This window comes from Trachemys scripta, chromosome 18 (genome assembly GCF_013100865.1).
Source record: "Trachemys scripta elegans isolate TJP31775 chromosome 18, CAS_Tse_1.0, whole genome shotgun sequence".
NCBI classification, from domain to species: Eukaryota; Metazoa; Chordata; order Testudines; family Emydidae; genus Trachemys; species Trachemys scripta.
The window spans coordinates 9,670,508-9,683,472 of record NC_048315.1 but is presented as its reverse complement, the minus strand read 5'-3'; the positions used below and the strand labels follow the sequence as shown (position 1 = coordinate 9,683,472).

Below are 12,965 nucleotides of genomic sequence, written 5' to 3'. Positions count from 1 at the left end.
TACACTATAGTGAAGACTTTTACAGTGAAGTTTAGTTATACCTGCTGAATGGGACTTTGGGCCTGAAACAATATTCTTCGGCCAAGTAGTTCTGCAAAGATACAGCCCACAGACCAAATATCAATAGCATTGCTGTAGTGACGGCTGCCCATCAGGATTTCCGGAGCCCGATAATACTGAGTGACAACTTCCTGAGTCATGTGACGAGATTCATCTAATTCTTCCACCCTGGCCAATCCAAAATCACAAATCTAAATTGAGAAGGTAAATAAATAAAAAAAATTACCAAAACAGTTAGTGCATTTCCCACAGATACGTCTTTAGTAACAAAGTATAAAATCCCAAACCAGCATTAATTGTTTTTTAAAATCTGCATATTGCAATAACTGCATAAGCAAGCTTTACTTTTTATTTAAAAAAAAAAAAAAAGTGTTTTTTTTTGGGGGGGGCCTATTATGTTATTTAGTTGCATAAATATTTAAATACCTAAAATGTCTATAATTTAGATATTCTTGAAGTGACAATATATTTTTCAGCTGGCATCACACTGTTAAATTTAATATTAAAATCCCAATCCAGCATTTTGCTCCTAAAAGATCACTGACAACTTCCTGGGCTCAAAATGATTCATTCCAATACACATTTCCCTTTTTGATGGTGCTCCTTAAAGATGTCAGCAGTGAGATTTGGCCTTTTCTGTCACTACAGAGTGCGGCTGTTCTTAATTTTTTTTTTTAGTTTCTTTTTATTAGGGTAAAGGAAAAAGTAGCCAGCCAAGATTTTCAAATTAAGGACCTAATTAAATTAAAAACAAATAAAGCTGGTTTAGTTACAGTAGGGCACATTTCCTTACCCTTAAAAATATAAAAATAAATTAAAGGAGAAATCTCCAGCATTCACTGCTACCTTCATGGTGGCAATGTGTTACTAACAGTGCAGTAGCAACACAAACGTATTACAGGCTTTTCAAAACGGCTAAGCACACAGCAGTTCCCATTGAAGTCCACGGAAAATTTTTTCTGCCCATATAGCTTTACTCTTGTTTTTTTGGGGGGAGGTGTGGGGCTGCTTTTACTTATGAAAACACTTAACTGGGGAAAGATTTTATTAACCGACAAATCTTTTTGACCATGACCCCTGATATATAATGAACTGTACAAATTTTAAATAAATTTAGATACCACCTTAAGAACACAGTTGCTGTTCACAAGTAGGTTCCCTGGTTTAATGTCTCGATGTAAAATCCCAGCTGAATGTAGATATTTCAGACCTGAAATATTAAACAAAATAAATATATTCTCTACTATAATCTATGACTGAGGACATATTTTCCTGAAAGGCATCATAAATCCTGAACCTGCAAAGACTTATGCATCTGCTTAACTTTACACACTACTAGTAGTCCCACTGACTTTAACTCACTACTTTACTACTCAAGAATGAAGTTAAACATATAAATAAGTCTTTGCAGGATCCAGGTCATAGAGAGCAAATTATTTAAGCAGACAAACTTTTCAACGTATTTTCTTCCTCTGTTTTCCTATAAAAGTACCATATTACTGTATACAAATTATAATTATATTATAAACAGTTCTTATAAGTAAATATATCTATTTCAATTACATAATTTCTGAAGCACTAACATTCAATTGACGTATAACTAGAAGTTTTTAAGAGGAGTGTTCAAGAGGAAGTAGCGTGAGGCAGTACAATATACAACACAGGTTTTGGTTCAATGTAATTATTTTACAGCTCACAGTTGCTGTGATGATTTTCTGTTGTTTATTACCTTGTAAACTGGTGGGCAGACACACCAGCCATGGAATTTAAAATAAAGTCCCAAACTACGGTTTAGCCCAAGGTCCTTTATTCAGGGCTAACTTTATTACTACAAAAAACTTCAAAACAAAACAAAGCAACTCAGAGCATTTGGTCACTGCCACTAGAGGCCTTTCAACTTTCATCAGGCTGGGAGGGGAGAGGACAAACCATTCCCATGAGTTATCCCCCTCGCAGCTGCTTCCCTTGTGCTTTTATAGTCTCCGTGGTTGCAACTCTGGTCCATTTTAACAAACAAACAAAAAATTCAGGAAGCACCTCACTAAAGCTCATCATGGAGTAAGCGTCCATGAAAGGAATGAGGTCAGTGTGAAGTTTACTAAGTATTGGAAATGTAGCAGACAAAATCTGGTCAATAGAAAAGTGACCTGATCCTTACTTAGGGATATGGGACAAAATGGGTAGTGCTGAGGTTAAAGGTCAAGTGACCAGGGCAGATAGAATCAAAAATTATTCACAGAGCTCTCTGAAGAGGCTCCAACTGGCAGCATTACATTGTCATCTTGATGGAAATTAAAGTTGATGTGTACTACCACTTACTCTAAAGCCAACTCACGACAGAGGCACAAACACAATTTGTCCTTCAGAGGGATAAACCTTTCCTCTGGTTCAACAGGCTTGGCTGGGGGACAGTACCGCCTTTGGATGTACGTTACACCTCCTTGTTCTGACATTGCTGAATATAACCCAATAACTATTTTTATCAAGAAAAAATGGCTTCCGTTTATTTTCAGCTGATTTTCATTGTGGGTGGAGAAAACAAAAAAGAACACATGGAAAGTGAGGCAGTTTAGAACTGATTACAAGTCAGAAGTCCAACTCATTAACCTGAATCAGTCATTTCTGAATCTACTGAAAGATCTAAATTTATAACCAGTATCATAAGATTATTTGTACTGAGCCAATTTTAGTGGCCATTTCTACATCAATTTCAATTATGTTGTTTTACAATATAGCACCATATTTAGTTCTGGCTAAAATGTATTCACCAGATAGGATGGCCTCAGGTGTCTTCTCTGCAGCCTAATTCAAAAGGCCACTTTACTTCACAAGATCCGTAGTTTAAAAAAATCAGTGTTGTGCTTCATCTTTTCAGTAACCATTAGAAAAGTCATTCAGGTTAAAGCACAAGGATTGCCACCTTTATACATACAGTACTCTAAAAAAGCAGCAAGGCCCAGAGCTTCTTGTACACATTTGCTATTCTTTCAAAGACAACATTAAGTAACAAAACAATTTATTAAATATATCTTGTTCTACACATTAGTGAGGCAATCTTGGGAGTAAAAGTTCAGAAACTACGAAGAGAAAATTACCAAGTAAGAATACACCACTTAGTTCAATATTGATTCATCAATTTTAAACAAAAGTTACCTCTTAAAATCTGGTAAAGAAAAACTTTGACATGATCCGAGCTGAGTGGTTGAGGAGAGACGATAATCTTATGGAGGTCACTTTGCATCAATTCGGTGACAACGTATCTTCAAGTTATTAGTTAAGGAAAGTACAGAGAGTGCTGCATATAATCCATTTGAAACAGTTACTCTTGCTCACAAGAATTTTAAATCGTATAGCTCAAAGCCATAGAATAACAAAAGAATAAAGCTTCTTGACTGATATAATAGAGGTCAAATCTCCAGACTTCCACAAGAATTACTTGACAGTTTAGTTACAAGAGAAAACTTAATTACTGAACAAAGCCACATTTATACTTATGTATATACATTACAAAACTATTTGAAAGCCAAAACATGGTTCATGAAGGATAAGATGCCCAGTATTAATTTAATCGTATTTTAAAGCCTGTAATTTTGGGCTCAAAATTCTTATTAAATAATAAATTACATGCGATTCTGGTGGCATCATCTTAATCCTTAGTGGAAATTTATCCACATCACATAACCAGACCAATTGATAGAGGTCAATACAGTTGGAAAATACAGCCCAAGCAGGGGTATTGTAGGTCAGTAGTGCATTGCTCTTATAGGAAGTTTGTACAGTGCATTGTGCCAGCTCTACCTGTAGTATCAATATTTCACTTCCACAAGCTCCAAATCTCCTTCCATGCACACACATACAAATCACTGGTTGTAAATCTCTTTCAAGTTCCAATTTAAAAAAATAGCACCTCTCTGTGGAAGAAAAGGCAAATGCCACCAATTGGTGTGCTGTCACACACACACACAAAGCAACAGGTGTAGGAGACTGCTGGTGATTTACAACAGTCGCTGAATATTCCAAGTGCTGTTATTCTTGCTGACATCAATGTAGCGATGTAAATTAAGAAGGGGGGCATGTCTGCTCAGAAATCGCAAAATACTTCTTTCACAAATGGAGAAATACAGCAGAGGGACCACAGAAACAACGCTGTCCGGAAACTGATGAAGTTGTCAATTTCCTGAATGTGGAGGTTATGGACAAAAAAGTAACAAAGGGTACCTGGGGTGCTGATGATGGCTGCTCACCACATCAGACATATCTACTTACTTTACTGACACATTTTTGCTCATGTCAGCAGCAAAGAGCATACATAGCTGCTGAAAAGCAAGTTGTATTTTATTCTGCCTCCTGCGTCAACAAAATCGCCAGCGAAGTCCTGATTTGCATTCTTTATTGTTGATGAGCGTTTGCAACGATGGGCAGTCTGAAGTAGAGCCAGTAGATCTTGATTTTCAAGTAACCGGTTGAATTTCTAATGCTGATGGTTCAGAAAAATCTTACTTTGATGTATAAACTGAGCAAGTTTGATAGGAGAATAAAGAAACATACTATGTTTACCCAGCTGTTTTTCAGGGGACAGCCACATTCAAAATGAAAAGGAAAATTCTGGGATTTGCTGTACTAATATACAAGTAACTTAATGTACTGACTGTTGCAGATGGTCAGTCAAATATTGTGACCTTATTTTCAATACACTATTATTATTTATATTATAAGAATGCCTAGAGCCCCAGCTGTGGTGAGATAGTAGTGGTGGGCATAGTACAAACACACAGTTAAGAGATACTCCTTGGCCCAAAGAATATACAATCCAAGTAGCCAAAAAAGGTTAGGAGGGGAAACAAAGCCACAGAGAGGAAGTGCCTTGCCAAGGCCACACATCAGGTCAGCTGCAGAGCCAGAAATAGAGCATGGGTCTCTCAAGTCCCAGTCCAGCGTCTTCTTCAGGGAGTCACACCGTCTCATTTGCAATTCAAGCTAAGAGAATTGCAATCGGCTCTCCTATGTTTCGAGGTATAAGCTGATGATCTGCAGGGGACAGGAACAGCTCAACTTCCACCCACCAGAATACAGCACTGCACAATTGTGAGGGGCATAATATTTTTCCTGCCTTCTTCTGAAGCATCAGGCCACAGCCAGAAGCAGGATAACAAAATGTATGGACTAATCCAGAAGAGAAAATTCTATCTTTCACACTTGACACTTTGACTTTTGGAAACAAAAATCCTTATGAATGAGACCTAATCCAGTAGCATTCCTATCTGCTGTGCACCAGCCATGACAATTTTGTAAACTCTGCACCTTTCAGTGGGATTTTCAAAAGTGTTGACCCTAACTCTGCAGCCACTGATGTTGATAGGAATTTTACCAATGATTTCAGTGGGAACACCATTAAGGCAATGCTGAGTTGAGTGCTTTTTAAAAATCCCACCTTTAACCTGTAAAACCACTAGATCGTCTATGCATCCACTACTTCAATACTTATAGCTAGGCTAAATCCTCTGCTAAATAACTCTGCAAATGACAGCAAACTAACTGTGAGATAGAGTTCAGAAAGATATCTAAGCCAGTAAATTGATAAATAGATGAGCCCTGTCAGGAATTTCCACCCCTTCTTCTTACTACTCCTTGGTTAGTGAATCAGCACAGTTTAAACCTCATGTATGATGACCCAGTAAGATCCTGCAACCTCCTTTCTTCCCCAGCCAAATGATTGCTTACCCCACCAACCCTGTCTGTTGCTTCATATAAAATTACCATTCACTTCATTCCTTTCGAGTATCTTTTTTTTTAGGTCCTCCATCTAACCAGGTTTTAGACATCATCTAAAAATGCATTCAAATTTTTTAACTGGTACAGTACTAAAACCCACCAAGTTATATTAATGACATCACATAATTTTCTAACAAAAACTTCCCTAGAACTTCTCTCATAAATGTAACCCAAAGAGAAGTTCAGCAACATTGCAATACAATAATTTTTAGTTTAATAAAGCAATTTCCACTTTGCAAAGGCCTCCCTTTAATAGTTATGCCAGCCTTTTTACATTTCATTTTACCTGCTGGCTGCAACTTATCCCGAAATTTTCATTTTCCAATAAAATATTCAAAACCCCAAAAGCAATACTGTGCACTTTATTATAAGATTTCTGTTTTGCTATACCACAAATCCTCCTAAATCTCAATCCCTAGCATAATGTCTCCCAGATGTCTCAACTAGTTGCCATGCCAACTAAAGCCGCTTAAATTAAATGAGGGCCTGAAATGGCACCTGCACCACTCCAGGTCTGTTGCGCATTAAATAAAGCTCTCTTGACAGGGGCTCAGAGGTGCCATTAACTTGAACAGCAGCTATCTGATTATTGTGTCTGGATAATTTAATGAGAATCTCTAAACAAGAGTGAAAGCAGGACTTGCTCAGTGTGTCTGTCTTTTGCAAATGTGGCAGCCTCTTAAACAGCTGGTGCCCAACCAGGTCAATGTCTTTGCTTTGGCCGGTTAATATTTAGCTAAAATAACAGGCTGTGTCTAAAGTTATGGGATTTCAATAAAATATTTTAACTGACACTTGCATTTTTCCTATTTAAATTGATCTATAATATATGCTGGCCAGTAGGAGGTCACTGGAGCTATATTACACAGCTAAACTGAACATTACCACCAGATGAAAATTGCTACTGACAGCTGTAATTAGTTAAGTAGCTGTATAAAATTAGAACTACAAAGTGTACCAGTTCGCTTCAGAACAATTATAAAAGGAAAATGCGGAGCACAATAGACCCTCACTAATTCACACCGACTCGGAGACCCACCGAAATTAGTAAATTTTGCAAATTGACAAGTAAGCAAACAAAAAACAAGAATATTGCATGAAAGTGGACTTTGTTCTTTGGCTGTATTAACTTAATTTCAATAATGTATAAACATAACTCATGTCCTATAGTGAAGGCTATGTTTTAGTCACGGGTATTTTTAGTAAAAAAGTCATGGACAGGTTACAGGCAGTAAACAAAAATTCACAGCCTGTGACCTGTCCATGACTTGTACTATATACTCCCGACTAAATCTTGGGGAGGGTGGTGGCCCAGAGGTGCTGCAGGTGCTCGGGGGGGGGGGGGGGAGGGGCAGCCCAGGAGGCACTGCGGGTGCGGGGGGAACAGTGGCATACGGCCTGGGACCTGCGCTGGTGCTGATGTGGGGGGTCTGGCAGGCTCCCTACTCAGCTCCGCGCCGCCCTGGAAGCGGCAACATCCCTCAGCTCCTAAGCGGAGGCACAGCCACACGGCTCTGCACCCTGCCTCCTCCCCGAGCACTGGCTCCGCAACTCCCATTTGCTGGGAACTGCGGCCAATGGGAGCTGTGGGGGTGGTGCCTGCAGGCAAAGACAGCACGCAGAGCCCCCTGGCTGTGCCTCCCCTTAAGAAACAAGGGATGTCACTGCTTCCGGGGAGCCTCCCTGAGGTAAGCACCGCCCAGAGTGCTCACCTCCTCCTGTGCCCCAACCCCCTACCCTGAGCCCCTCTTCCAAATTCCTGCTGTGGGGGGGAAAGGAGGGGGAGGCAGTGGCCTGAGACTACCCCAGCAGCGGCTGGCCCAGGGGCTGCCCAAGTTGCTCAGGCAACCCCCGGGTCAGCCACACCAGAAGTCACGGAAAAATCACGGAATCCATGATTTCTGTGACCCCCCGTGACCAACTCGCAGCCTTACCTATAGTATATTAACAAGGAAAGAAGTCTCAGAAATCTCACATTTAGGTTGGGGATGAGACCACCATATTTTGGCCAAGATATGGGGTATGTGGATTAGCAGAATATGAATTAGCAAGGTCCCGAGGAAGTAAATGGTGAAAGATGTGTTCAAGTGCTATCTCACCATGGGAAAAGGTTTCAGCAGTTTATTTTCTAACCAGAGAAGTTCTTATAATTTTTACATTTCGAGGTGCCCTTGGACACAGAGACAGGAATTCTCTCATTCAGCCACTTTAGCACATTAGGATCAAACTAGCTCAATCTGTGGTGTCATATCTGTTTCTTCTTGCCACTTCCCAAATGCAATAACCCAGTCGTTATAATTCTCCTGTAATACACTTGTTTCATATGAATATCAAAGTAAGAAAAGGCTGGGCTGATTAAGAATAGTATAAGAATTAATGGAATAAAATCTCATGAAACTTATATTTCTATAGATCCCTCATTTATAGTTAAAAATATGCTGGCATTTCCTCTCAACCCATGTTAATTATTAACTGGCAGTGGAATCACCATCTATTACGTAAGGGGTGCTGTGGGCTCTGTTCTTCTGGTTGGCAAGAGTAAAATGTTCAGGGCTCTCTGATGCTCAGTAAAAACCACTAGTTTGAAAACCTTCTATTTAACTAGTGGTATAATGAGTGAAGATTCATTCCCTGAAGGCCTGGGAAAGGAAGAGATAACAGAACATGGCCTGTGGTATTGCGATAAATTACACCACCTATTTTAAGATTTTCTAAATCCTCTCAATTATATAATTATTTGGACTCAAGATTAAATTAATTTGATGTTTAAATGGGAAATTCTTCAAGTGCTCGTATTACTATGCACTTGTTGCAGTTGACAGCACAGTATGCATGTAAGGCTTCAGTACAACTATTAAATGCAGCCATGCATGAAAGAGGAAGCAATGTAAGAAGCAGTAAAATTAAGGGGAGAAGTATTTTTATGGATGACATACTGACACACAAGTTACTACTGATTTTTAAAAAAATAAATACCTTCAGACATTTGGAATAGAGAACATATGATATTGAGAAAATGACAAAATATTGTCAAGTATTTCTACACAAAGCTAACATTTTAAGACTTTCCTCATTATGTAATTTGTATTTGCTCAACAATAAAGTCACAATCTTGTAGTCACGATTTAAGTCAAAGAAGTGATTAATGATGCAATAAGTGTGGACCTTGTGTGTGTGTGGGACGGGGGGCTTATGGTCAAATAAGTACTTGATGAAACAACTGACTAAATAAAACTACACTCTCATTGTATACATAATCTGCAACAGGAATAATGATCCAATATCATGCACATTAAAAAATAAACTTCAAGGTTAAAGAAAGAAAAATCTGTGTTTAGTACTTATTCAGGTGATGGAAACAGGATTCGTGGGTTCTGTATGAATGGCTTGTGTGGGCAAGTCAATTAAGAGTACTTTGGATTAGCCTGTAAAATGGGTATATCATCCACCTCACAGGGATGTTATGAGGCTAATTTGTAAAGTACTCAGATCCTGAGATCAAAGGGGCTACATAATTGTCAAGTATTATTTAACTTATCACAAAACTGTCTCTTATTTTAAAGTATATATATTTTTAACACTTTCAGGAAATTTTAGGTGGCTCCAAGGTGGCTGCTAATGAATCACGGTTTTGTAAAAATTGACAGGGGTTACTGTGATTAATGTTCATGTCATTGATAAGTTAAAGCAAAGAAAAACGTTGAAGCTGTTTTGCTAGATATTTTTCAGCATGTATACAAATCTCCCCAACGTTAGGCGCATTTTCTAGACAGAAGCGGTTTCATATTCAGATAGTACTAAGGAAAAACCTCACAAAACCAATATTTTGCTACAGTAAAATAAAATCCCAATAAGTAGATTGTTTCTATAAAATGAAAATTACATAGAAAAGATACAATTTTGATCTGTTAACCTATTTTTATTTTTGAAATACTATGTGCCATTAGTCAGTGCATGCTGCTGAATGAACCCTTCACTGAGCTGTTCTCAGTGGTGTCAGTGACATTCATGCTGTAACATTCATGCAGGTGTGAACTGATATCCCTGATCAACAAGAGGCCTGGTCAGTGGAAACAACTTCCATGGGAGGCTGACAAAAATGTTATGATGTCCATGTCTCAGAAATCTTAGCGCTTAATCACAATGCAAGAAGCAATACAAAAGGCCTCTTTCTTGCATCTTACTGCTGAATTTGATTACTGTCCCTTCTGAGTTCACGTCAGATCATTAAAACATGCGTCCCCTGTGCCCATATAACTAATACGATGACAAAAGTCTGAAAATGGAAATTGTTTTCAACTCATGTGTCTGAGAACATATATTTCAAAAGCTGCACCCATTTGAAATTCTCTCAAGATACTTCATACGCCAACTTCAGTGTGGTCATAGATAAAAAAAAAGCATATTTACTCTTACTATTGGTTCAGCTATATAAACTTAGATATTTTGCTAATTAGTAAATGACTGTATAATTGATCAGGCTGGGTAAAAAAACCCACACCACTTTGGTTTATCATTTAGGGTTAGACTCCTGGCTATGAATGTATACTTTTGTCTGGCCTCAAACGATAACTCCTTTGTCAGTGTGATGCATTTGTGCACGTAGACAGGAGGTTTTAGGATGTATATGTTCAGTTCCAAGTGACATTATCCAACTGGTTTTCCAGCATTTGGAACAAAGGTATTTCAGTTTTGCTGATGCATAAAACAGATTTTCAGTCCATAGCAAAGGCCTTTCAAAAAATACAAAGGGGGGGGGGGGGGAAAAGGCAGACCTTACTCAGAAAATACAGAGGGTGGGGGAAGGCCGACCTTAGTTTATTGGTTTGGAAATATCACGTTTTCAACAGGTGCAAGCAGCATGGCATATTATGCTACAAGCAACAGATTTAAAATGTCTAAGAAAGAGGGGAAGAAAGAAGGATGAGTAACAATGAGAGAAGGAGAAGACAGAAATTCAAAGAGTAAAAGACTACTGTATAACATTTTGAAAAGGTCCTGCAAAAGAATGAGATGTCAGAATACTCTAATAGGCACTCTGATAGTGTGACCAGTCATCCTTCTCATTGGGAGCTTGAATGATGCATTTGTCCAGGTCATGTCTCATGAAACTGTCTGAGAGCTCTTAAGACAGAATGGGGAAGTCCGCTGCACATCTCTTCCTGCAGTGCATCAATTCAGGTTGACACATGTGATTAACATTATTGTCACTTTTTGTCAATCTTCAGCTGCTTCTGGCATAAGCTTCCATCGGGAAAATCTTCAGAGAAAGAGTGACTAGAGAAGCCTGCAATAATTATTGGCCAAGAAGGAGAACATCTGTCTTTCTCTAGTTGCAGAATTCAATACTACAAAAGATTAGAAAGCAATATTCTGGATTGATACTAGAAAAGTGCTGTACTATTAATTCAGATGTTCCAATAATCCTCCAGTACTATACGGAGGGTATACAACTTCTTATTAAGACATTAGATCTCCATCTTCTTGACTTATAATTTGAGCTGTTATGTTGTCAAGATGGATTGTTCAACATTTGGTATCTTATGACTAAATATTTCACTCAATTATCTGGTATTTACTGTAGGGGACAGATTCTTGCTCCATATTTTCCATGGGGATTGAGTATTTTATTGCTAGATTCCTAGGTTTGATATGTATATGATCTTTACATATATTCTTTTGATTTTATTTCTATAAATGTTATGCCACTTTCAGTAAAGTTTCTTAAACATAAAAAAGTGAAACAAAATTAAGTTATTCGTCAATGCAATAACATCCACTAGAATTAATGGTCAAGAATCCTTGTAAAAAAGTTCATATTTAGACTGCTTTAACCAGGTAACTGACTGGCACCTATGCATATTTTAAATGGACACTTTATAAATGGGTATCTATGTCACCCTAACAGTTGGCTATGAGTTTAGGCATATCATACCACCAGAATGCATATCTAAGCTTGGTAACAGTGGTTGGATTTCTGCATAACAGTTTTTTGTATACCATTTCCATGCCTATGGTTATGGGGATATGCCATCAACTCCAGCTCAGAGATGGATTAACGTTGAACAATCAAACATAGCTTCTACACCTGTGTAAAGTAAATTGTTGCTGCTTACGTATGAACCTTAGTGTTCTGTTGGAGGTTAAGTATGTGTAAAGTAAAGCAATATGATGAAGTCCATAAAAAGCTTCTGCTTAGGACGGCAAAGAGCACCTGCAGATCATGGCAAAAATGCTAAGTTTCCCAGTCAATAGCTTGGAGACATGTGCAAGGCACACATGTAACCTACCACAGAAGCCCATGTACAATTTCTCACAGGTAAGAGCTTGAGTGGTACTTGCAGCAAAAACAAAAGCACAGTTCAAATTTCTATCCATGTATAGATGCTACAACATGGAAATAAACTGAGTAATGTTAGGAAGGTATTTTCTGTGCTATTTTCTCTATAAAAATAGAGAGACTGGCAAATGCCTCAACCATTACCTAATGATGTCTTTATATCTGACTCCTCAGTAGGTTAGACTGGGACAATTATATCAATAAACAGGTAAGACATACTGAATGTTCATCACAGATTTTAAAAGGCAAAAACTTGCATGTTACAAATGTAGGTAACTTAAAATATACAAAAATTAGAATTATGTGTTATAAATAACTTATAAAAGTTAAACCTCACTAGATTCTGTGTAATAGGAGAGGAACATCAAGATTATCCCATCTATTTGGCAGACCTCTTAAGAGAGGAGAAGTTTTCATTGCTGCCAAACTACCTTTAGTCTAAGGATTTACATTTACATGGGACAAAGGGCCATCTCCCTAGAATCCTCTTTAGATACGAAGTACATGCTTCACAAGCAGTCACATTAGACTACTCTCATCCATAATATTTTATATAAAGCATCCGCCACAAGCTAGAGGTAGATGGTTAATAAATGGGTTACATATAGAAGTAGAAACGATTTGAATCAGACATGAAAGAATGAGAGCTTTCTAAAATAAACACTAAACTATATACATCAAGTCCAAATTACATAAAATTAGTGTGTACTTAACCGCACTCCTGAACTAGGATTCCTCTCAGCCTTCCTACTTCTAATCTTATGACACTACTTGTTTAATTGGAATCAAAATA

General features: G+C 38.0%; 1 protein-coding gene across 2 annotated transcripts in view; it reads right to left on the bottom strand.

The window, feature by feature from the left end:
- The window catches only part of NLK (nemo like kinase), a 108,416-nt gene that overhangs the window by 24,200 nt on the left and 71,251 nt on the right, over nt 1-12,965 (bottom strand). For both annotated transcript variants that reach the window (XM_034752512.1, XM_034752511.1), the window contains exons 4-6: nt 3,214-3,320; nt 1,185-1,270; nt 42-251 (exon numbers count right to left, since the gene is read on the bottom strand). In XM_034752512.1, coding sequence (XP_034608403.1) covers nt 42-251; nt 1,185-1,270; nt 3,214-3,320 — 403 coding nt within the window. The remainder of the gene's footprint in view (nt 1-41; nt 252-1,184; nt 1,271-3,213; nt 3,321-12,965) is intronic.